Here is a 20,811-nt window from a genome sequence, read left to right as displayed (position 1 = left end):
TGTGCTCCGCAATGGGAGAGGCCACAACAGTGAGAGGCCCGCATACCGCTAAAAAAAAAAAAAAAAAAGAAAGCTAATTTCTAAACAGTCCCCTTTTTTGCAAGCACACATACACATAAACACAGAGACAGTACTAGAGGAATATTCCACAATTGTTAATGGGGATGTTATCTCTGGTTAACAGTAGTATGGAGGCTTTCTATTTTCTTCTTTTTATTTGTATTTTCTAAATTTTCAATCATGAATATGCACCATTTAAATGGTCACATATTATTCTAAAGAAAGTCAGGGAGAAGCAAGTAAAGAAATGCCTTTCTGGACCTCTAGAATTCTAGCCAATACAGCAATGGTAAGTGATAGTGACTATCACCCACCACTCACCATAAACTGCCTCAGTTTGGCCTGTCCTCTGAGTACCATGAAGCTGAAAGGCCTTTAGTCATAAAGCTAGTGTTTTGTAGAACAGAAAGATGTTCTACACATTCCTCTTCTTGTTCATGTGAATAGCAATCTCTTTAAGTGCTCGGAGAAACATGAAGTAAAAGAACATGCCAGCTGATTAAATAAACTTAACTCCATATGCTATCATTTTGTTAAACAGAAAAAAAAATTTCCATCTAGATATATTGATTTCCAACATATGGAGACACATAAAGCCTAAACACTTTATACTGTGGAGATGTTTTCTGCAATAAACAAAGAAGTGGGGGGAAAGCTACCACTGACTCCTAAAGACAAGTAGAACACTTGGCACGGAAGACACCCGGGCCAAACAATGAGCACCCATATGACACTCTTACACCAGCTGCACATTTTAAAGTAAGAAGCTTTCATCCTACTTCACATTGTCTGACAAGCCAAATTACATATAAGATGTTTCACTTAGACAAGTACACTCCTTCTGCTTGGCTATTAGGATCTGTAGTTTATTTTCAGCTTGGGTACTTATTCCATAGGGGGAAATAATTTATGTAGTAAATCTTTTAAATCCTGAGCCATTAGCACGGTGTTTATTAGAAGATACTACCATGGGGTCTGATTATTCCATCGATGTAAGATTTCCAGATGTCTAGGAAAACATGCAAACACAATGCTCACAGCTCAGTCCCTATTAACGTTACAGTCAGTGTACTGCTAAAAAGCAAATTTTTATTAATTTCCCAGCCATCTTATAGTCATAACAGAAGCACCTGTTTATTTAAAGTGCCAGGGCCTTGTGTGCCAGGAATGACGTGAAAACATGTAAACAGCTGTCCGAAGAGCAAGAGCAGAGGGTAGAAATTATCCCCAAAGTTAAAGAAGCTATATGTTGTTAGACTAAAAAAGCCTCATTATGAAACACAACCTATAACTTTCATTAGCATATGTCTTCTAAAATCTGCATTTAGTCCCCAATTTATAAATAAGTCATGTTCCACAAGTTTATTTTTTCAACTGGCTACATGACACTCATTGCACATTTACTCATAGAAACAGTATTAAATATAGTTATAAACCACAATAGCAATGAACATAATATTACTACTTGACTGCTATGACCTCAGGGGGCAATGGGTGCAGAGAAGGAAGAAGAAAGTTTCCTTCCTCTTTCTGGGATGTAGGCCTGGCCAGGGACAGAGTTTTGAAATAGGAAATGTTTGTCGTTGGCATCCTGCCACCTCATTCGCACTTCTACATCTCAAAGCTCTAAAGCTGGGCCACAGGCAGCCAGTTCTCTGTGCTGTGTACTCAGCTATGATTCTCCACCCAGATCTGCCTTTCCTGCTAAGTGTTTCATCCTCTAAATATACCTACCTCACCTCCCCCTCCGAACACCCTCCCCCCCCGACAAGTTCCATTCCTTGGGATAGCTACTGCCAGCAGGGTCAAAAGGAAAGCCATCTTATTATTAATTCATATTAAGAGTTAATAACACATCACCTTCCAGAACAAATTCCTTCCAGAGGTATTTAAAGTTTTAAAAGAGGCTGACTCTTAAGCAGAACACGTCTGTAATTGATGTGACTTCCAATGATATAATAAATGAAGGAGAAAGGCAAAGGTAGCACTGAAAGAAGAAATATGGGGGCAATATGGTTTTCAGGCAGGATGAAAGCCCCCTCTCCTATACTACCCTTTTTACAGCTGCTTCTTCCATTATTTTTAACCCAAGTTTTCTCTAAAGTCTCCAACTTAGTCAACAGTGACTCAAATGTACAATGAAGACAGCACCTACCTTGCAGAGTTGTTGAAAAAATTTAAAAAGTTGGTCAACCATTCAACACAGTGCCTGGCACATGACCAGAGTAGCACATTAGCGCTAATTCAAGGCTTTTGTTCTTAGTTTGAACATTCAATCCCATTACAATGAAATGCCACGATTTCCTTTCTCCCTCACAAGATGACGTTCTATGCCAGATCATTCACAATAAGCATAAGGTTGCTTTCTTTTTGCATCAAATATTCTAAAAGTAAAAGATATAATCAGGGACAATTTGGAAAAGAACAAACACAACATACAAAAACAGAAAATATATTTGATACCTCACTAATTATCAAATAAATATAAATTAAAATAAGAGCATTTTATGACTACTGATTAAAAAAATTAACATCAAACATTCAGGTCAAGGTATAGTAGACCTTGGCCCCTAGCACATTTTTGCTGTCGCTGTAAACTAGTCAGCTCTCTTAGAAAAGGAAATAGGCAACATTCATAAAGAGCTACCAAAAGATGTAAAAGTTTAAAGCCTTTGACCCTGAAAGTATGTTCTGGGAATGTACCTTGAGAAAACAGTTCAAAAAATGAAACAGGCTACATCCATGAATTCTACTTTAGCATTACTTATAAGAGTAGGGAAAAAAACAGAAACAACTAAATATTGAACAGTATGACAATTAACTAAATTATGTTACACTCACATAATGAAATATTATAATCAATGACAATGAAAACTAATAATGGTTGAAAAAACTAATATTTCTAAAATATTTGCAATAAGATACAATCATATTATAAAATTAAGTGAATACACAGCTTTAACCTATAATCATACTGGAAAAAGTTTAATGGACATCAATCATGTTCCTTTGATCTCAAGGAACTTGATTAGTAAGACAATGTTGAACAAACAAAACACCTGAATATTCCCACAGGATTCATTTTTCCTAACACATTGTGGACATAAGTAAAGAAAGTGGTCCATGGGTCCTTCAATGACAGCTCGCCTCCCTGCCCTTGCATCCATCAGTTCCATAGCTGGAGGCTTTAGATCTGAATCTAATCTTATCTCTAAGCAGAGAGGACATTGGGGCTCTAATTAAGCAGCTCAACCCAGTGGGCACTAATTTATCCCCACACTGATGTGGCCCTGGGCACTGTGATGCTCTGCTCCCCAGACCCAGTTCCAGCCCACATGCTCCCCTAACTAGGTCCCTTCTCCCAGTGGACCCTACTTTACTGTGTACTGACCACTTCTCCAAGAAACCAAAATCATGACCCCAAGTCCCTGCCCAGAAAGTAAAAATGTCTGTTCCCAGGTCCCCTTCCTCCTGTCCTGCCAGAACCTCTTGCCTGGCTCAGCCTCGATTCATCAAACAGGGCCAACCTATCCTATGGGCATTCCCTCATTATTCATTTGAAAAACGTTTATTGAGCTTCTAATTAATACCAACCACTAGTCTAGGTTCTGGGGATTTGGGAGTGAACAAAATGAAAAAATATACCAGTCATCCTAGAGCCTGGATTCTAAAAGGCAGTGCTTACATTTGGTAGCGGCATGTGGAGTTTCCATCATCCGAGTGCTCCTGCCCTTCACAGTGTTCTCTGGACCACAAAGTCTAAAGTTCACAGGCATGAGAGTACTCAGGAGCTGTAGATATTAATCCCCAATCTGTCACTGAGTTCCTGTAAAGCCTCAGGGGCAGAATGGAGTTAGTGTGTAAAGAATGGAGAATGGAAACTCTACCACAAGCTCTAGAGTTAGAGAGCTCTGGCCTTGAAGGCTGGATAAGCTCCATACTCACTGTATCACCACAGCCACTTAGCCCCTCAGAGCTGGAATTCTCTGATTTGTAAAAAAAAAATAAACATCCTCTGTCCAGGATGCTACAAAGACTAAGTGAGGTCAGCATTTAGCAAAGTAACTGAAACACAGAAGGCAGGTAGTCCCTTCTTCCAAGAAGAATATTTTATTCTATTTCTCCTATCATTAATCAGAATTAATCCATTTTAATCTCCTCTCCTCTAGTCTCTCCTCTCTATAATTACTACAAATCAAAAAACATGACTGCTGGTCTCTCGACAAACTGAACATACATTTTACTTCTATAGGTCAAAATTCTCTTCTGTATCTCCATCAGATCCTCTAAGATTCTTCCTTTTCACAACCTCAGAATTTCACAAACAACTACCTTCATAACCAGAATTTAAGCCGGTTAGATCAGGGTTGTGAGGTTAAGGCATCGACCTACTGTCTAAAGAAGAAAATAGACACTGACAAGTGCCATCAGCGGGCCTCAAAAATATATTTTTTTTAATTAAAATAAGAACAGGCAAGTTCAAAGGGCCAAGATTATCAGTTAACTCAAAGAACAGAAGTAAGATATTATCTCCCTTTTGTGTCAGTCATCTGGTCTAAGCACAAATAGGATTGGATTAAACTTTCATTCAAACATGTCTGAAAACCAGAAATTTTTTAAATGAAGGAAAAAAGAAAATTCCTAATATCAATTTAAGAGATCCTTTACCAAGGGTTCATTATTCTTCCACCAACAAATATTTCTTCCTTGTTCCAAAATCTGTAATGTTGATAAAAATGGGAGAGTCTTTATCTAACCATCAGTGTTCAGTAGGTATCAAAGAACAGTTAATGGGGAACAACTTTACATGTGTAATAAAATGAGTAAGGCCTTAAGCAAGATCTCTATTTTAAAGAAAAAAATTGGGTCATGTGAGGGCACAGTATGACTCAGTTACACCCTACATCCTCCTCTTCCTCTCTTTCTCGTTCTGCCCTCTCCTTCCTCTCGCCCTTTTTGTCCATGCCTATTCCTTTTCCATCTTCTTTCTAAATTGCTTATATTATTCAGAGGACCCCACAGATTACCAAATTTATTTCAATAGGATTTTTTCAAGGCTGAAGAGACTGCTAATAATTTTTAAAGATTTTTTTTGTTTTTTTGTAAATATAATGCTAAATCAAAACAGACATATATGCATGTGCATATGTGCACACACTCTCTCTCTCTCTCATACACACAAACACACACACACATCATACACGCTTACTCCTTAGACAAATAGCTCTTTTCAGGTACATGTTATTTTTCATCAGAAATTATTCTGTGTTCTCTCTTCTTAACCTTGTCTGCAATCAATATTCATACATCATCTCTCAACTTTGTTTCTCAAAGCCTAGACTTAACATAAAAAAGAGACTGTAAGATAAAATCAAATTATTGCTGGAGAATGAAAAGTGAGAAAATACATGATAAGAAAACACATGTTAAGCAAAACAAAGAAAAAGAAAAAAATAAAATCATATATAATAAGCAATTAAATAAGTTCATCCATCTTAATAGCCTCTACCTGACCCCAACTAGAGCTTAATTATAGTGTGTTATTGTTAATGTCCCTTATCAAAGTGCTTTAAGTTTTCTTCATAACAGCCAAAAACTTTAAACACATGTTCCTCAACATGGTAAACTGCAGTAAATCCACACAAAGGAGTACTCAGCATATTTATAAGGGAGAACAAACTACTGGAACATGTGGTAACATATGTGAATCTCACAAATGTTACATTGTGCCAAAAAAGTCAGCCTCAGAAGAATTCATTCTATGTGGTTCTATTTATATGATGTTCAAGAGGTAAAACTAATATATTATAACAGAGATCATATCACCCTCGAGTTAGGGTGAGAGATTTACAGGGAAGGGGCCTGAAATTATAAATGTTCAATATCTTGATTTGGGTGGGGTTAACAGGTGTATGCATTTGTTAACACTTAGCAAACTGAATAGCAAACTGAACAGTCAAAATCTATGGAGTGTAATCTACAGCCCACCAGATGGGGGGAAATGATTGCTTTAAGCCACCACTGAGATTAACCAGAGGTCAGTGGAAGGCCTTTATAAATTATGAAACAAAAATTTTAATGGAAAATAATAATCCTATCTGATAGAATCCTAAATAAGAAACTAACCCCCCCAAAAAAATCAAATGTACTTACATGACCAAATTTCTACACTAGTCATCATAAAGCTTCTGAATACATGTTAGTGGTACAGTTATACTTTCACAAAGTAAAGTTATCATAAATTATATGTCCTTGGGAAAGGCACAAGTACACTTAAACCAGATGATCAGGGCTTCCCTGGTGGCGCAGTGGTTAAGAACCCACCTGTATTGGCAGGGGAAACGGGTTTGATCCCTGGTCCGGGAAGATCCCACATGCCGTGGAGCAACTAAGCCCGTGCGCCACAACTACTGAGCCTGCGCTCTACAGCCCGCAAGCCACAACTACTGAGCCCACGCACCTAGAGCCCGTGCTCCACAACAAGAGAAGCCACTGCAATGAGAAGCCTGCTCACTGCAAGGAAGAGCAGCCCCCGCTTGCTGCAACTAGAGAAAACCCTCACACAGCAACAAAGACCCAACGCAGTCAAAAATAAATAAATAAATATTTAAAAAAAAAACAGATGATCAGAAGTGCATTAATTTTACTAACTTGACAATGGGATTAATACATCAAGGTTCAAAAGGTAATAATTTTTAAAAATTGTATGTCAATAATGCTAGGGCTTATAAAACCTTTGGCTTATCTCAAACCACATATGCCAGAATCACAGATAAATTAACAGCTCTAGACTCTAACCACCTAAACTGGTTTGGACAGACAGACCCTTAACACTGGCCACATGCCAGATGGAAACGTCCTATCTCCCACACAGGCTCCATACCTAAACATGAGGCAAAGATCAAAGATCAAGAAAAAAAAATCCACCTGATAAGTATTTATTTCGAATTTTTCTCATCCTTGCACAAATTATTCAATGTTGCTTATAAGGTGCTAAGTCATAATCAGGATAGAGTCATTTTTTGTTCATCAAGATAAATACCTTTTATATACCACATGCAGCGCCTTAAAACATGAACTCCAAAATGACTCAACCATCTGGACATCTTCAAAGATTATGTATTTTAATGATATGAAGTTACAGCAAATAACATAATTACTAATGCTTCTGGAGTAACTAGCTTTTCTCCAAACAAGAACTTAAAAAACCACTTCAAGTGTGATGTCCATCTAGTTCTATAGGATATTCTTATAATAAAGCTACTAGATTTTCTCAAACTAGCTGACCTCAATGGCTTCTTCCATATTAAATTTTAAATAAGTTCTTCATCTGTTCTATACTCTTAACTTATATAGAGTAAAACAATTTAACTGGCATGATTAAAAATGGATGTTCTCATTGGTCAAATATTTTGGTTAAAATTACGAGGCTTACCGAGTTCTACCTTAAAACATAATAAAATACAATTAAGATCAAAACTCAACTGTAAATAATTTAAAATTTTACAGTAATTATTAATGTAAAAGAAAGTCATCATTTTTGCCTCTGGATAATAACAATAAACTAAAATTATCACTATTCTGGTAAAGTGATAAAATACTAAGTTAACAGATCTCTAGGTATTAGAATGTCAGATAAATTCACTCCCATGATAGGATTTTCATTGCTATACCATAAACAACCACTAATCCTAAAGGTTTGATTCAAGGCTTTTTTTTTTTTTTTAAGTTTTAACAAGTGTCTCCAAGCACATCCTCTGCCAAAACCCTCTTAGACACAAAGGACTTAATGCTCTACCTCATAAGAGAAACAGAACTCAAGTGGAAAAACAGTAAGCTTTCTGTAGACTCTGCTATGAGAAATATCTGCAGCCACCACAGTCAAACCAATGGAAAAGGCTATTATAAATCGAAGATATAAAACAGTACTGCCATCACTCCAGAGTGCTGTCTCCACACTAATCCAAATACACAAGACTTGTTGGGTGGAGAGAAATCAATAACAAATTAAGAATCTTTTTTTTTTTGGTCACAAATAATACATCCTGGTTATAAAGACTGAGAATATACAGTAAGGGAAAGATTACATGAGCACTTTTTATCCAGCGATCCCAAACAATCTCAAATGAGTTCTTCTTCCTCAAGGTCTCAAGTCTTTTTATTGCTGTTCCATTTTCTGGCTAACGTTCATAGAGCACTTTAATATTTTTAGAAGCTTTAACTAGTATATTTTACAACATTTCTACGAGGTGTCAAAGCATCATTAGCCTCATTTAATAGCTGTAAAACAGACAGAAAGGTTAATGTCTTACTCAAGGCCATTAGTGAAGTCAATAGTAAGTTCAAGATTTGAGCTTTGAATTCTAATAGGACAACTAGCCAGAGTCCACCGGCCCATGAAGTTTCTAGCAGACAGCCAATCTAAGCGCTCCTTATTATGTTGAGCTGTTCAACAATAATTTAAATATGCAGTATTATATACTCAAATAATTTTATGCTAAGATGCCACTGTAAAAATTTGTAAAACTGTTCAGTAGACGTTTTGTTCACCTTGAAGATGAGCCTTCCTTCTACTGAACTCCTTTGGTACTTGGGCAACTTCTAAATGTGTGGCTGAGAATGGAGAATGGTCATTCTATCAGGAAAACTAAAGGGCAGATCTAGAACATGACTGTAACCAAGCTTAAACCATAATCAAGTGTACAGTTATAGTCTCTGTCAGAAAAAATTATTTTTAACATAAGGTGCAAAATGGTCCATGTTATTCAATTTCCATATGGAGACAGATGGAGAGTTCAAAAATACTACAGCCCTCTACCCTCTGGTTGGAATTCTGGCCTCAACAAGCACTGTGGCTGGTACAGTTTGCCACATGCTCAAGTGATTGAGGGTAGAAAAGACAACTACTGAATATTAAATGTTCAGAAATGGGTTATCTGAAGAGCAGTTATTTGTCAGAGTTTTTCTGGATACCACACAGTGTGGAGAGACACTGGATTTGATGGCACTCAATCAATATTCTAGTCACTAGAAATGTGTGTGTGATATAGTTCATTAGAGCCCTCTCTTATCCATTTGAAGCAAACCCCCTTCTCTGTGACTCCACACTAACCACACAATCCTCTGATTACTAATTATATCACTTAGATACCTAGATCCTAAGAATGATGCACACTGGCTAATGTACACATATATAAAGTCACTAGAAACACCCAATTACATGTAAAGTAAGAGGCTTTACAGTTCTCAGGACAGAAGCCTTGCCTGTCTTGCTTGATATTGCATCGCCAACAGCTGGAACATTGTCTGGCACAAAATGGATGCTCCATAAATTTTTAATGAACTATTATCGAATTGGAAAATTTATCAGGATTAATACTGGCAGTGGAAAAACAGGCAAGCTCAATAGCTTAGAAGTATGAAAGGGAAAGAGCAAGCAATGTATAAAAAGCAGTAAAATTGTTATTAATCTTTATGTAAACTAGCCTGGTCTAGCTGCAGACCTTAAAAGCCTTAAATCTTCAAGTTCAGTCCAATTCAGTCCTAAACTAATCCTGACCAAGACTGCAAAGTTTATTAAAGCCTAATCAATGATTATGGTCCGTCATTAATCCTGCTGCGCTAAATGTGGTGTGCTCCCCCAAAGCACCCCCATGCTTACTAAGCCACAATGTGAACCCTAAAGCCCCACAGAACTGAGCATGACCCCAGATTCTGGGTTTGCTGTCCGTTCCCTAACAGACACCACAATCCCAAACTTACTTAGCTCTGGTCATTACAACTGCCTAGCCCTTACCAAGTCTCTTTCCAGACAAGCCAGAACACAGGAGCTGTACGCTCGGATCACTGTTCACTCAGGGGAGCTCTTCCTGAATCAAAGACATTGTCATCAGCCTAACAGTAGGCACCACCACAAGACCCTGCTGCCATGCATCCTGAAGCACCTCATTCATACCTGAATTTGTCACTCATCCTTGAACACTTTAATTTGGAATGCATGTCACCCTCAATTTAAAAAGTATTTATTGAGTGCTTGCCACCCGCCCTGCCCCAAATTACGCCCTTATTCCTAGCCCCATTTATTTCTGGCTCAAGCTTCAATCCCAACCGGGCTCTTAATGAAGTCCCAGCATGTCTCACATCTATATAAACCAGTTATCTAATCACAGTGTTCCACATGGTCTTATATAAGAAAGAACAGAATCATCCCCCTTTTTCAGACAAGAAAATCAGGCTCAGAGAGATTAAGGAATATGGACAAGGTCACACGGCATTTAAATAGCAAAGCCAAGATTCAAATTCAGTTTAAGTCTACACTCTATCCATTACGTTTTGTTCCTTGTTCATTTTTTGTAGCATCAGGACAATCATCAGCATAGGCCTGACTACTGAGCAAATATTCCATCACTGTCTGTTTAACTCATAGGGTGTCTGTTCAATGTCCATTTTTAAAATAAATATCCATCAATAGGAATCTCATTTCAATGTTTATTTACACAATGCAGAAATACAGCAAAAGCACCCTTTACCAACCTCCCCGTTTAACCTACTGGCCTGACTAACCAACTCTCCCACGCTCTCTGTACACTCTAACAGGCTTGCACACTTCTACCGCTCCTCTCCAGCTGAGATGCAACTTACCAACTCATGCATGTTAGGTTTGCTCCCAATTTGTTTGGAACACTTGCACTTGTTACTGAAATTATATAACTTGAATAAATATATGTAATCCAATGGCATGTGCATGTAAAAAGAGAGCTTTTCTAAGAAGGATTTGATCAATGTGTTACCACAAAAAAATTTCTCAATCAAATTAGACGTGTGAGAAATGTCAGAGAAAGTGTATAGTCCGAAGATGACTTTGCATTGAGATTTCTTTTCAAGTGTCTGAGCTCTCGCTGCACTTTAAAAGCACTGAGTAGTTAGAGCTGATGTATCAGTGTGGTGTGGTATGTGCAAGAACAAGTGTGTGGCTCTCCCAGCAGCGGGCCATACTTAGTTTTACAACGAAAGACTAGCATACAACTGTACAGTAACTGTACAGTTACTGTACAGTTTGGGGTTAAAATAAAATATTTAGGGTATACAAGTACTCTTTTTTAACCGTTTCTCCCCTTCAGGCTTTTTTTGATTAAGTGGTCAACCATATCAACAGGACTCCTACCATGGAAGCCCCTCCTATGATGCCCTCCTTTCAGGAGCCCTCAGGGGTAGAAGCCTCCACAATGACACACTGCTGTCACTTCTGGTCCCATCTCAAACAACAAACACCCTGGCCTACACCACCAAGGAAACGGACACACGACCTTTGATCTTCTACTGTACTGAGGTTGTGTTAAACACTCTAGTGTGTATATTACCAATAATTAATTTTAACTATCTCTTGAAAAACTCTTGTTTAAATTCTGTTCCTTTTTCGAACGAAAGTGAGTTATCTGTAATGAGGTGGATGGAGCCAGAATCTGTCATACAGAGTGAAGTAAGTTAGAAAGAGAAAAACAAATGCCATATGCTAATGCACATATATGGAATCTAAACAACGGTACTGATGAACCTAGTGGCAGGGTAGGAATAAAGAGGCAGACGTAGAGAACGGACTTGAGGACACAGGGCAGGTAGGGGAAGCTGGGATGAAGTGAGAGAGTAGCACTGACATATATACACTAACAAATGTAAAACAGACAGCTAGTGGGAAGCTGCTGCATAGCACAGGGAGATCAGCTCAATGCTTTGTGACCACCTAGAGGGGTGGGACAGGAAAGATAGGAGGGAGGCTCAAGAGGGAGGGGATATGGGGATATATGTATATGTATAGCTGATTCACTTTGTTGTACAGCAGAAATTAACTCTACATTGTAAAGCAATTATACTCCAACAAAGATATTAAAAAATAAATAAATAAATAAATTCTGCTCTTTTTTTAAAGAGATGAGACTTTCTATCTCAAATAACTCCAGTTTATGCAACATAAAAGTTTAAACAGTTCATGAACTGTTTAAAACACATCCATTCAAAATTATCAGATGCTTCTTCAATTCTGAGATGATAAAAGTTCTAATGTAGACAGAACCTATAGATGAACACTTATAATATTAATTTGGGAATAAGATCATTTACTTAACATTGGTACTATTAATAGCCTTACCTTAGTTTTTCACACTTACATCAGGTGAAAAACTCTTATCTACTTTTAGCAAGCCAAAACAAATGCCCAAAAGCTGAGAAGTAAAAACATATGTAACAAAACCACAAATTTAGCAATAAAGTAAATGTTTTAAAAAACTCAAGATCCTTTAGGATTCTCCAAAATGTTCATCAACACATCAAATGAAGAATAATAAACCTTCAATAATTTGGGGGATACTGAAAAAATGTTTTCCAGTTATAAATGTACTTTTATTTTTGAATATACAAACTCTCTTTTTCAATAACACTAGTAGTTAATGACAACTTAATAGTTGCTGTGTGATGCTGAACTAATTACTTAACCTTTCTGAGCTTCCTCACTTGCAAAATAGAGTAATACCTATCTAATATGCTGGTGAATATCAACTAAGACATATGTAAAATGCCTAGCACACAGCTGAAGATAAACCCATGTGAAAACCCTTCAAATACACACACACAAACATACATACAAAGGCAAGTATTCTTAATGGGGAAGGTGGGAGGAGAAAAAGTACATGCATTCTCTGAACATGTATGTGAAACTTCATGCATATATACTTTAGTGCCCTTTACTTGGGAAATAGTTCAGTTTTTCATTAGCTTCTCAAAGGAGTCCATGACCCCAAAAAAGTTTACCTCCTTTTATAGTAGGCTTTGGCTTTATTTTCTCTGGTCCCATATATATGAAGTTTATAAAATTTGATTGGATACTTTAAACACAAGTAATTTAAATTATTCAACAGCAACAACAGCAAAAAAAATCAATTAAAAGTGTGGTCATGGTAAAATATGTATTCTCCTTTTATTTCTCTTTAAAAAAAAAACAAATTAATTTGGCTCAAATTATTCCCCAACGTTACCATAATTAAAAGCAACCATCCAAACTCAAAATCAAAGTTTGAAAATCAAAACAAAAAAACAACAGCAATAACAAAAGAAAAAATAATCAGGAAACCCTAAACAGCCAGAATTAAAACCCTATTACTTATATAATAAAATGACAATTGTCCCTTCTTTAGAGTTACTCTTTCAAACTACTTCATTCCTTCATTTTGACTCAAAGTTAACATTCACTTCAAACAGTTATTATATATATTTTAAATCTGTGTAATAAGGAGACTGCATAGTATTGCAGAAGGGACCCTTAACTAGGAATCAGGGAAACCAGGGTTATGGTCCTGTTCTGTCACCAACTGACTCTAAGACAGCTGGACCTCAGCATTCTATGGCACTATGCTTCTACATAAAAACATGCAGTCCCAAAGTAGAAGACTAAGATACCTGCTATCCTAAGACTACTTTATTACTAAAACAGAAATGTACAAAAGGGTGGTTACCTGACAAGAGATTTGATTCTAGGTCTAATGAGAAAATATACCGACAACAATAAACCTTTGAATTACAGAAAGTTCCGTCCCCACTGTCAACACTCTCAGAGCAGATATACTCAGAGCAGAGCTTCTAGTTGGGGCCATTTAAAACTTTAGCTTCACATGAATAAGAATAACAGATACCTCCCCAGAACTGCTCCTTTCCTTAAGGTGAACAGCACTTAGAAGAAAGATTTAACAAAGTACAGACAGACAAAAATATACAAAATAGAGGAAAGAGCAGTTTAGTGTGTCTTGATAGGTAAGCCCTTACTCTGTATTTCAATAAAAAATACTTGTTATGGGGCTTCCCTGGTGGCACAGTGGTTAAGAATCCACCTACCAATGCAGAGGACACGGGTTCAAGCCCTGGTCCGGGAAGATCCCCCGTGTCGCGAAGCAACTAAGCCCATGCGCCACAACTACTGAGCCTGTGCTCTAGAACCCACTGGCCACAACTATTGAGCCCATGTGCCACAACTACTGAAGCTCACGTGCCTAAAAGCCCATGCTCCACAACAAGACACGCCACCGCAATGAGAAGCCTGCACACCACAACGAAGAGTAGCCCCCGCTTGCCGCAACTAGAGAAAGCCTACATGCAGCAATGAAGACCCAACGCAGCCAAAAATAAATTAATAAAATAAATTTTAAAAATAATAACAATAGAAAGAATTTTAAAAAATACTCGTTATGGAAAAGGTAGCTTATTTTAATCAATTTTATTTCCAAACTGACTTTTGCAAAACGAGTATTTTTCAATGGAGTATAAAATAAGGCTTTATATACCAAGATACCCCTACAGTGAAGAAACATCCCTCTTCCAAAAATCAACAAAAACAATGTGAATGTTAAGCATTTAATGAGTCTGCCAAGTACAACTCTTTCAATGTATTCCTGTAAGAGCTAGCAATATATACACAAAGGCAAATTAGCAGGGCAAGAGGTTTTCTGAGAGGTGTGATGACTAACACTTCAGGACTGGAATATGACAGTTATTAAAAGAAACATGAGAAGCGTTCTCCCAGTTCCTCACAGGCCAATGTCTCTACCACAAGAGCTACTACAAACAGCATTCAGAGCTGAATTCACATACTCCAGTCTTGTAGGCCTAAACCACCTTTTGCAATTTTCCCCCATGTGACACATTATGTGAATCAAAGAAACCAATCAGTAATTCATTTACTGAAGGTCAGATACAGGGTACAGTGAGACTCAGGCACTCAAATGAATAAAAACAAGGAGCAAAAGAAACCCAAGATAAGGGTCTTGTTGAAACCAGTGCCCCAGAATCCAGCAAATAGCACACCTGTACAGAAAAGACCAGAATGAGATGACACGTACCAAACATTTTCCTCCATGTTAAAAAAAGGTTCACGTAGCATCTGATTCACACCTTTGTACATGACTTCAGGATCAACCAAGGCTTTTCAAATGCTTTACCTCATGAATGGGACTTCCAAGCAGAGGTTAACTGAGGCCATCTAACGATCACCAGGAGGCCTTACCACTGCCAGTATTTAAGATTTAATAACAGCATGCTCTAACAAGTTAAAGTGAAAAGATTTCAGTCTCCAAATTCAAATATTTTGCAGCATATTTCAACTAGTTACAAGGGACAAAAGATTTCCTATTTGTACAAGTAGAATTTAGAGATTATTTCTTAAGAAGTTAGTCCTAGTTCTTTTTGCTGTCCTCAAAATACAGTCTACCTATTGGAAGGAGTATAAAGAAATACAAACTTTTAGATGGCAATTTGGCATACCTATCAGAAATTAAAACATGAATGTACCTTTTGATCCAGCTATTACATGTTGAGAAATCTATCCCATGAAATTTTTGGATGCAAATATAAAAATGTTCATTCACTGCAACATTTTTGTAAAGGTGAAAAATCATATATGTTGATTAACATACAGGACACCACACAAAAGAATGAGCTGGACTCATATGTATTGACATGTAAAGAACTCCAAGACACTTTGTTCAGTGAAAAAAGCAAAGTTACAGAACAACAGGTATAGTAAAAGTATACTTATGTCAAGAAAATTGTGTGTGTGTGTTTGTGTGTGTGTGTGTGTAACTGCATAGAAAATGTTCTTAAAGATTAACAGGCTACCCTCTGGGGAAAGAGTAAATCACAGAGTGTGGGATTGGTGAGTGCGAAGAGAAGTACAGTTTTAAACAGGGACTTTCACTTTCTACTCCACATCTACCTCTATTAGTTAAACATTTACATCATATATATAAAACATTTGTTCTTTATAGAAAGTAAGAGAGGTGTGATGCCAAATTTTAGCTAAATCTAGAGTCACTAATAGAGGATGCTGAAATAGTCAAAAGAAGTAAAGGCTGTTGGCTGCCAAAAACACCCTTTACAGACTTAACCTTCTAGGGAATAAAGGAAAATATGGGTAGCACTGTAGTTATAAATGAACATGACCATAAAAGAACAAGCATCATTCAGAGAACTAAAGGATTTGTATCTTAGAAATTTGAGAATATAAAAGATACTGAAATCAGGAACATTATTAAAAAGCTATAATCATTATAATGTCTCTTAGAAATACAGTTTTACCAACAAATTCTATTACTTTGGTACAAAGTGTCTATGTATAGGTATGCCCTGTTGCATTAGAACACTGACATGTGTAAAGGACCAAGTGATATGAGGCGTCACCCTTACCTGTACATTCTCTTCTGTCACCTGAATCTCCGCCGTGTAAACATAGTCAATCAGCATCCTCAGGGTCCAGCCGTCCACCTCCTTGATTCGAACTCTCTTTGCTCGGCTCTCACTCATCTCACCTGAAACACAAGGAGCAAGGCTGACGCTGCAGCAGAAACCCAGCAGGAAGACTTTCAAAACCCCGTCAGACGGGCACTCACTGTATTCAGGAGGCAACATGGTCAGCCACTTCAGCAGGCCTACAACATTCCCCTACCTCCCCTAAAAGCTTACCTGAGGAAACCATACAAGGTACTTCTGTTACCCACTTGTACCTGGAAATCACATCATGATGATGAATATGCCACGTGTCCAACTGCATGAACTCTTAATACCTGTAGAATTATAGGTTCAGGACCCAATGCCGTCCATGCCTTTTTTTGGTCCAATGTGTGGACAAAGAATGTCACCTACCATAGCAGTAAACAAAGGATGTTGCAGCCATCAGCCACTGCAGGCCACCCCAGACTGTGCACATGAGGGGACTCAGAATGGGAAAAAAAAAAATAGGATACTGGCCCTAGATAGTTAAGGTGTGTATCAAAGGAATGATTTCAATGAGCCTAGAAGCTTGTTATCTTCCCATACGTAGAAAAGTGCTAAATTTATTAACTTATCTGGTTTTCTTTAATTGACAATAATCTTTTGATATTCTGACTACCTGGTTCTTTTGCAAAGACTCCTACATATTCTGGCTCCTCCCTGACCTCTTTGGAGCAGTCCCTCAGAGAGATCTGAGAGGCTGCCTCCTGGGGTGAAGTCCTCTGAAAATCCGCTGAATAAAACATAATTCGCAGCTTCTAGGTTGTGCATTTTTTTAGTTGACAATGCTTTAGAGCAGTTTCTTTTCCTTTTGAATTTCTATTCAAGACTAGAACACAGCGTTACCCCATGAGGCTAACTTCCAAGTTCCCGAGACTCACAAGCACGCCAGTGCCTGCCCCTGCCCTCTGGAAAGACACACCTCTCAGATAGGAAACAATCAGAACACAAATTACAGAAGATGCCCAGGAAATGAAAGACAAAAGAGGGGTGTTTAAAAGGTGAGTCAACGGCCAAGGCAGATGTCAATGGGCCTTCTAGCCCAAGTTCCGTTCCTATTTGTCATCTGCAGCAACTTTATCTTGAAGTCATTTCCATACCAGCATTTATTACTAAAGCCAGATGCCCTTCTACATCACTGCCTGCTAAATAAGTGGTACCAGACCTCCCTCTTACTATCCACTGAACTAGTTAAGCATTCAGGGATCATAAATAAGATCCTCTCTTGTATAAAGAAACGGGGAAGCAGAAAAGAGAAGGGATGGCCCCTAAACCCAGGGGACTCATGGAGAGTTAGAAGCAGGTTTGGGCACATATGTGCGGACATAAAATGGCCCAAGAATAGGGAAATATAAGCAATTGAATGGGGAAAGAAAACTCAATTAAAAACAAGACAGTCTAAAAATAATGTTGAGTGTTAGGGGACACCTTACCAAAAAGGTTTAGTTCTACATTCATCAGGTTTCAAAGATAAAGGAAGTATGAAAAACAATGCCACCATCCCTCACCTGTTAGGAAAACAACACAATGGCCTCAAGATTTCTTGAAAGTTCATTTCTTTTCCAGGTACAGTATACTGTCAGTGACCATAAATTATCAGAAAAGGCTATAGGAATCCATAATTATACAAAATTCCTTTGCAAACATAAACACTGAGAAGAGAGAAATAATAATAGTGAAGTATTAGTAACTACCTGCTTCCCTGGAGATTGTCTCTGACAAAAGCTCAAAAAAAGCTATTCTCCTAAGAGCTAAAATATCTGAAAAACTATTATGCTACTTCCCAGGGGGGAAAACATCCACTGGTATTACAAGGGAAGAGAGAAGATTGATGATATGCTCCTGTTATATGCCTATATAGCAGAAGACAAGGGATTGGGCTATGTATCTGCTGCCTCAGCACGTTTTTGGGTTTTTTTGTTTTGTTTTGTTTTTTTCCTTTCATGAAAAAGGGGAAAGCATGTTTTTTCCCTTTTAAAGAAAAGGGTAAAAAACGCAAGGTCGAGAAATATGGAAACATAATTCTTCATCTACATATAAGGCACCTTCCTCTGTCCTAGTCTCTCTGGATCTTGCAGCTAGATGGGATTTGTGTCATCTGAAAGCTCTTTTGTGGTAAAGTGAGGACACTTTGGTAATTCCCACTTGGACCTTAGCGAAAGGCCACTCTAATTCATCTCTAGGGCCCTGGCGATGTGCAAAGCCCCACAGGGCCCGGGGCCACACAAGCATAAAGCCATGTACTTAGTTCTCAAGGAATTCACTCCTCAGGACTTAGGCATGATTTAGACAAAAACAAGTTTGACTTTAATTTACATGTATGACTGAAAAATTATCAGTTCTCTGCCAAGGAGTTTTTAATATTATAGTTTTTAAGGTATTGCTATAAGATGCACTGTGCTGATTGACATTCCTTAAGTGTCATTTTTAATATTAATTCTTTCTCTCCCAAGAAAACTGTATCTACTTCCAACAAATTCTATCTCTATCACATACTGCTTTAGAAATGCTTTAATCTTGTCTTTAACTAGTAAAGTACAAGTAAATTCATGCAGAAGTGGAGAAAGCACTGACTGTACTTGCGTCACTGTTCCAGGTGTACACAGAGCCCATCTGTTGTACCAGATGCCTGGTGGTTGATTGGACAACAAGCGTGTGGGAGACAAAAAGTATCCTTTTCCAAGAAGGCCACCAGGAAAGAATCCAATGCAACTGTGCCAGGACTACTCCTAACTCCATCAATAGCCTCACAATCACATTACGTTCACTAATTTAACCAGATATCTTCTGCAAATGTATGGGGAGATAATGGGCTGCATTTTACAGTTTAAAATAAACAACCCTTGAACATTTTTGATACAAGTTAATTTACATGTGCTTTAGGCAAACACTCTGTGTTTGCTATGCCTTCCTTTACCTCAAGGGGAGAGGCCACAACAGTGAGAGGCCCGCGTACCTCAAAAAAAAAAAAAAAAAAGAAATGCTTTAATCTTTATTTTTCATATTAATTTACAAAAACAAATAGCTTGCCGCAGACTGTGTTAATAGTTTAAAAATTCCAATAACTATGAAAACCCAAAACACGTACCAAAGAGAGCTGTAAAAGCTACTTAGAGCTAATTCTAGTTGTTAAATATTATCTTACTTCTGTCCTTTGCTGTGTTTATAGAGATTTATTTTTGATAATGAGTTTTGTTTTTCTTTCTTTCTTTCTTCCTTTTTTTTTTTTGGCCGTGCCATGTGGCTTGTGGGATCTTGGTTCTCCGACTAGGGACTGAATTTACCCAGGCCCACAGCAGTGAAAACACCAAATCATAACCACTGGACCGCCAAGGAATTCCTGATAATGAATTTTAAAAAGATACCCAGTGATACTGTAAAGAGTTTAATCTCATAACATTTTTTTAACTTCCTGTCTTAGTGTTCTTCTCCTGTGTTTGATCATGTATTATAGAACTGAAGCTACACTATGATATCCACACAGATATCGCCACCCTCATCTCCTCTCCATCCCTCCTGCCACTGTGCCACCTCTTCCTTCTTCCTCACCTCCAGGATGGACTCCACACATCTGACCATGGCACTCAAAAGCCTTCAGCTACTCCCAGTCCAGGCATGCAGGCCTGTCCATGTCCCACCCCTGCCTCACTATCCAGCCTCCTCTCTCCCTCTCCCACTTCTAGTCTTAATTTATATAAGAAAGGAATTTTGTGTAGTTTCCCATACACACCCAGCAATTTCCTACCTCGATGCCTCTGTCGAGCTTCCTCATCTCTGTCTCCTCATGCCCTCATTCCCCAGGCTAACTCCCACATATTCTTTGAAATTCAGCTGGAACCTCTCCAAGCAGCCTTGCCTGCTGATGACCTAAGGCTGGGTTAGGTTCTCACCCTAGGTTACCTCCTGCAAATCCACTCTGTCATAATAATATCTGGTTCTCCCCACCTGGATTCTTGAGCTTCCTGAGAGCAGGGATGACGTCTTTCTTACTTCTGTATCCCACAGTGCCTGACATGAGGTAGATACCCAATAAATAATGGCTGTTCGAATGAATGACTAGAAAAGCGAAAAGTAAAACAAGTGCCAATTTAAAATGTAGCACCTTTACTTAACACAATTACTAACACTTAAGTTAGTCTTGAATATGGGTATTCTGGCTCTGAAGGATTTCAGTCAACAAACATTTATTGAACATCCACTATACAGGCCGAGCTAAGCACTTTCACTAATGAACACTGCACCATCTCTACTGTTTTTGAGAAAAGAAATGAAGTCCTCCAAATCGTAAAAGCTTACGGACACATGTATGGAGAGAAACAATTCCATCTCAAGGACCTTAATCAGGACTCCTGAAGCCCAGAACAAACTGGTGACTATTTATCCATTCTGGAGTTCTAAAAAGTGAATAGGTTTGGGCTTCCCTGGTGGCGCAGTGCTTGAGAG

The 20,811-nt window shown here is 38.0% G+C and overlaps 1 protein-coding gene across 4 annotated transcripts in view; it reads right to left on the bottom strand.

Annotated features, from left to right (window-relative positions):
• Positions 1 to 20,811, bottom strand: part of KLHL2 (kelch like family member 2) — a 124,189-nt gene that overhangs the window by 66,211 nt on the left and 37,167 nt on the right. For 3 of the 4 annotated variants that reach the window (XM_007471530.1, XM_007471529.1, XM_007471532.1), the window contains one exon: positions 16,285 to 16,406. The exons of the other annotated variant lie outside the window; for it this stretch is intronic. In XM_007471530.1, coding sequence (XP_007471592.1) covers positions 16,285 to 16,401 — 117 coding nt within the window. In that variant the 5' untranslated portion in view covers positions 16,402 to 16,406. The remainder of the gene's footprint in view (positions 1 to 16,284; positions 16,407 to 20,811) is intronic. 4 annotated transcript variants of the gene reach the window in all.

Source organism: Lipotes vexillifer, unplaced genomic scaffold (genome assembly GCF_000442215.2).
Source record: "Lipotes vexillifer unplaced genomic scaffold, Lipotes_vexillifer_v1.1 scaffold1208, whole genome shotgun sequence".
Lineage (NCBI taxonomy): Eukaryota > Metazoa > Chordata > Mammalia > Artiodactyla > Lipotidae > Lipotes > Lipotes vexillifer.
Note: the sequence above shows the minus strand (reverse complement) of the source record. Positions and strands in the feature narration are given on the sequence as shown.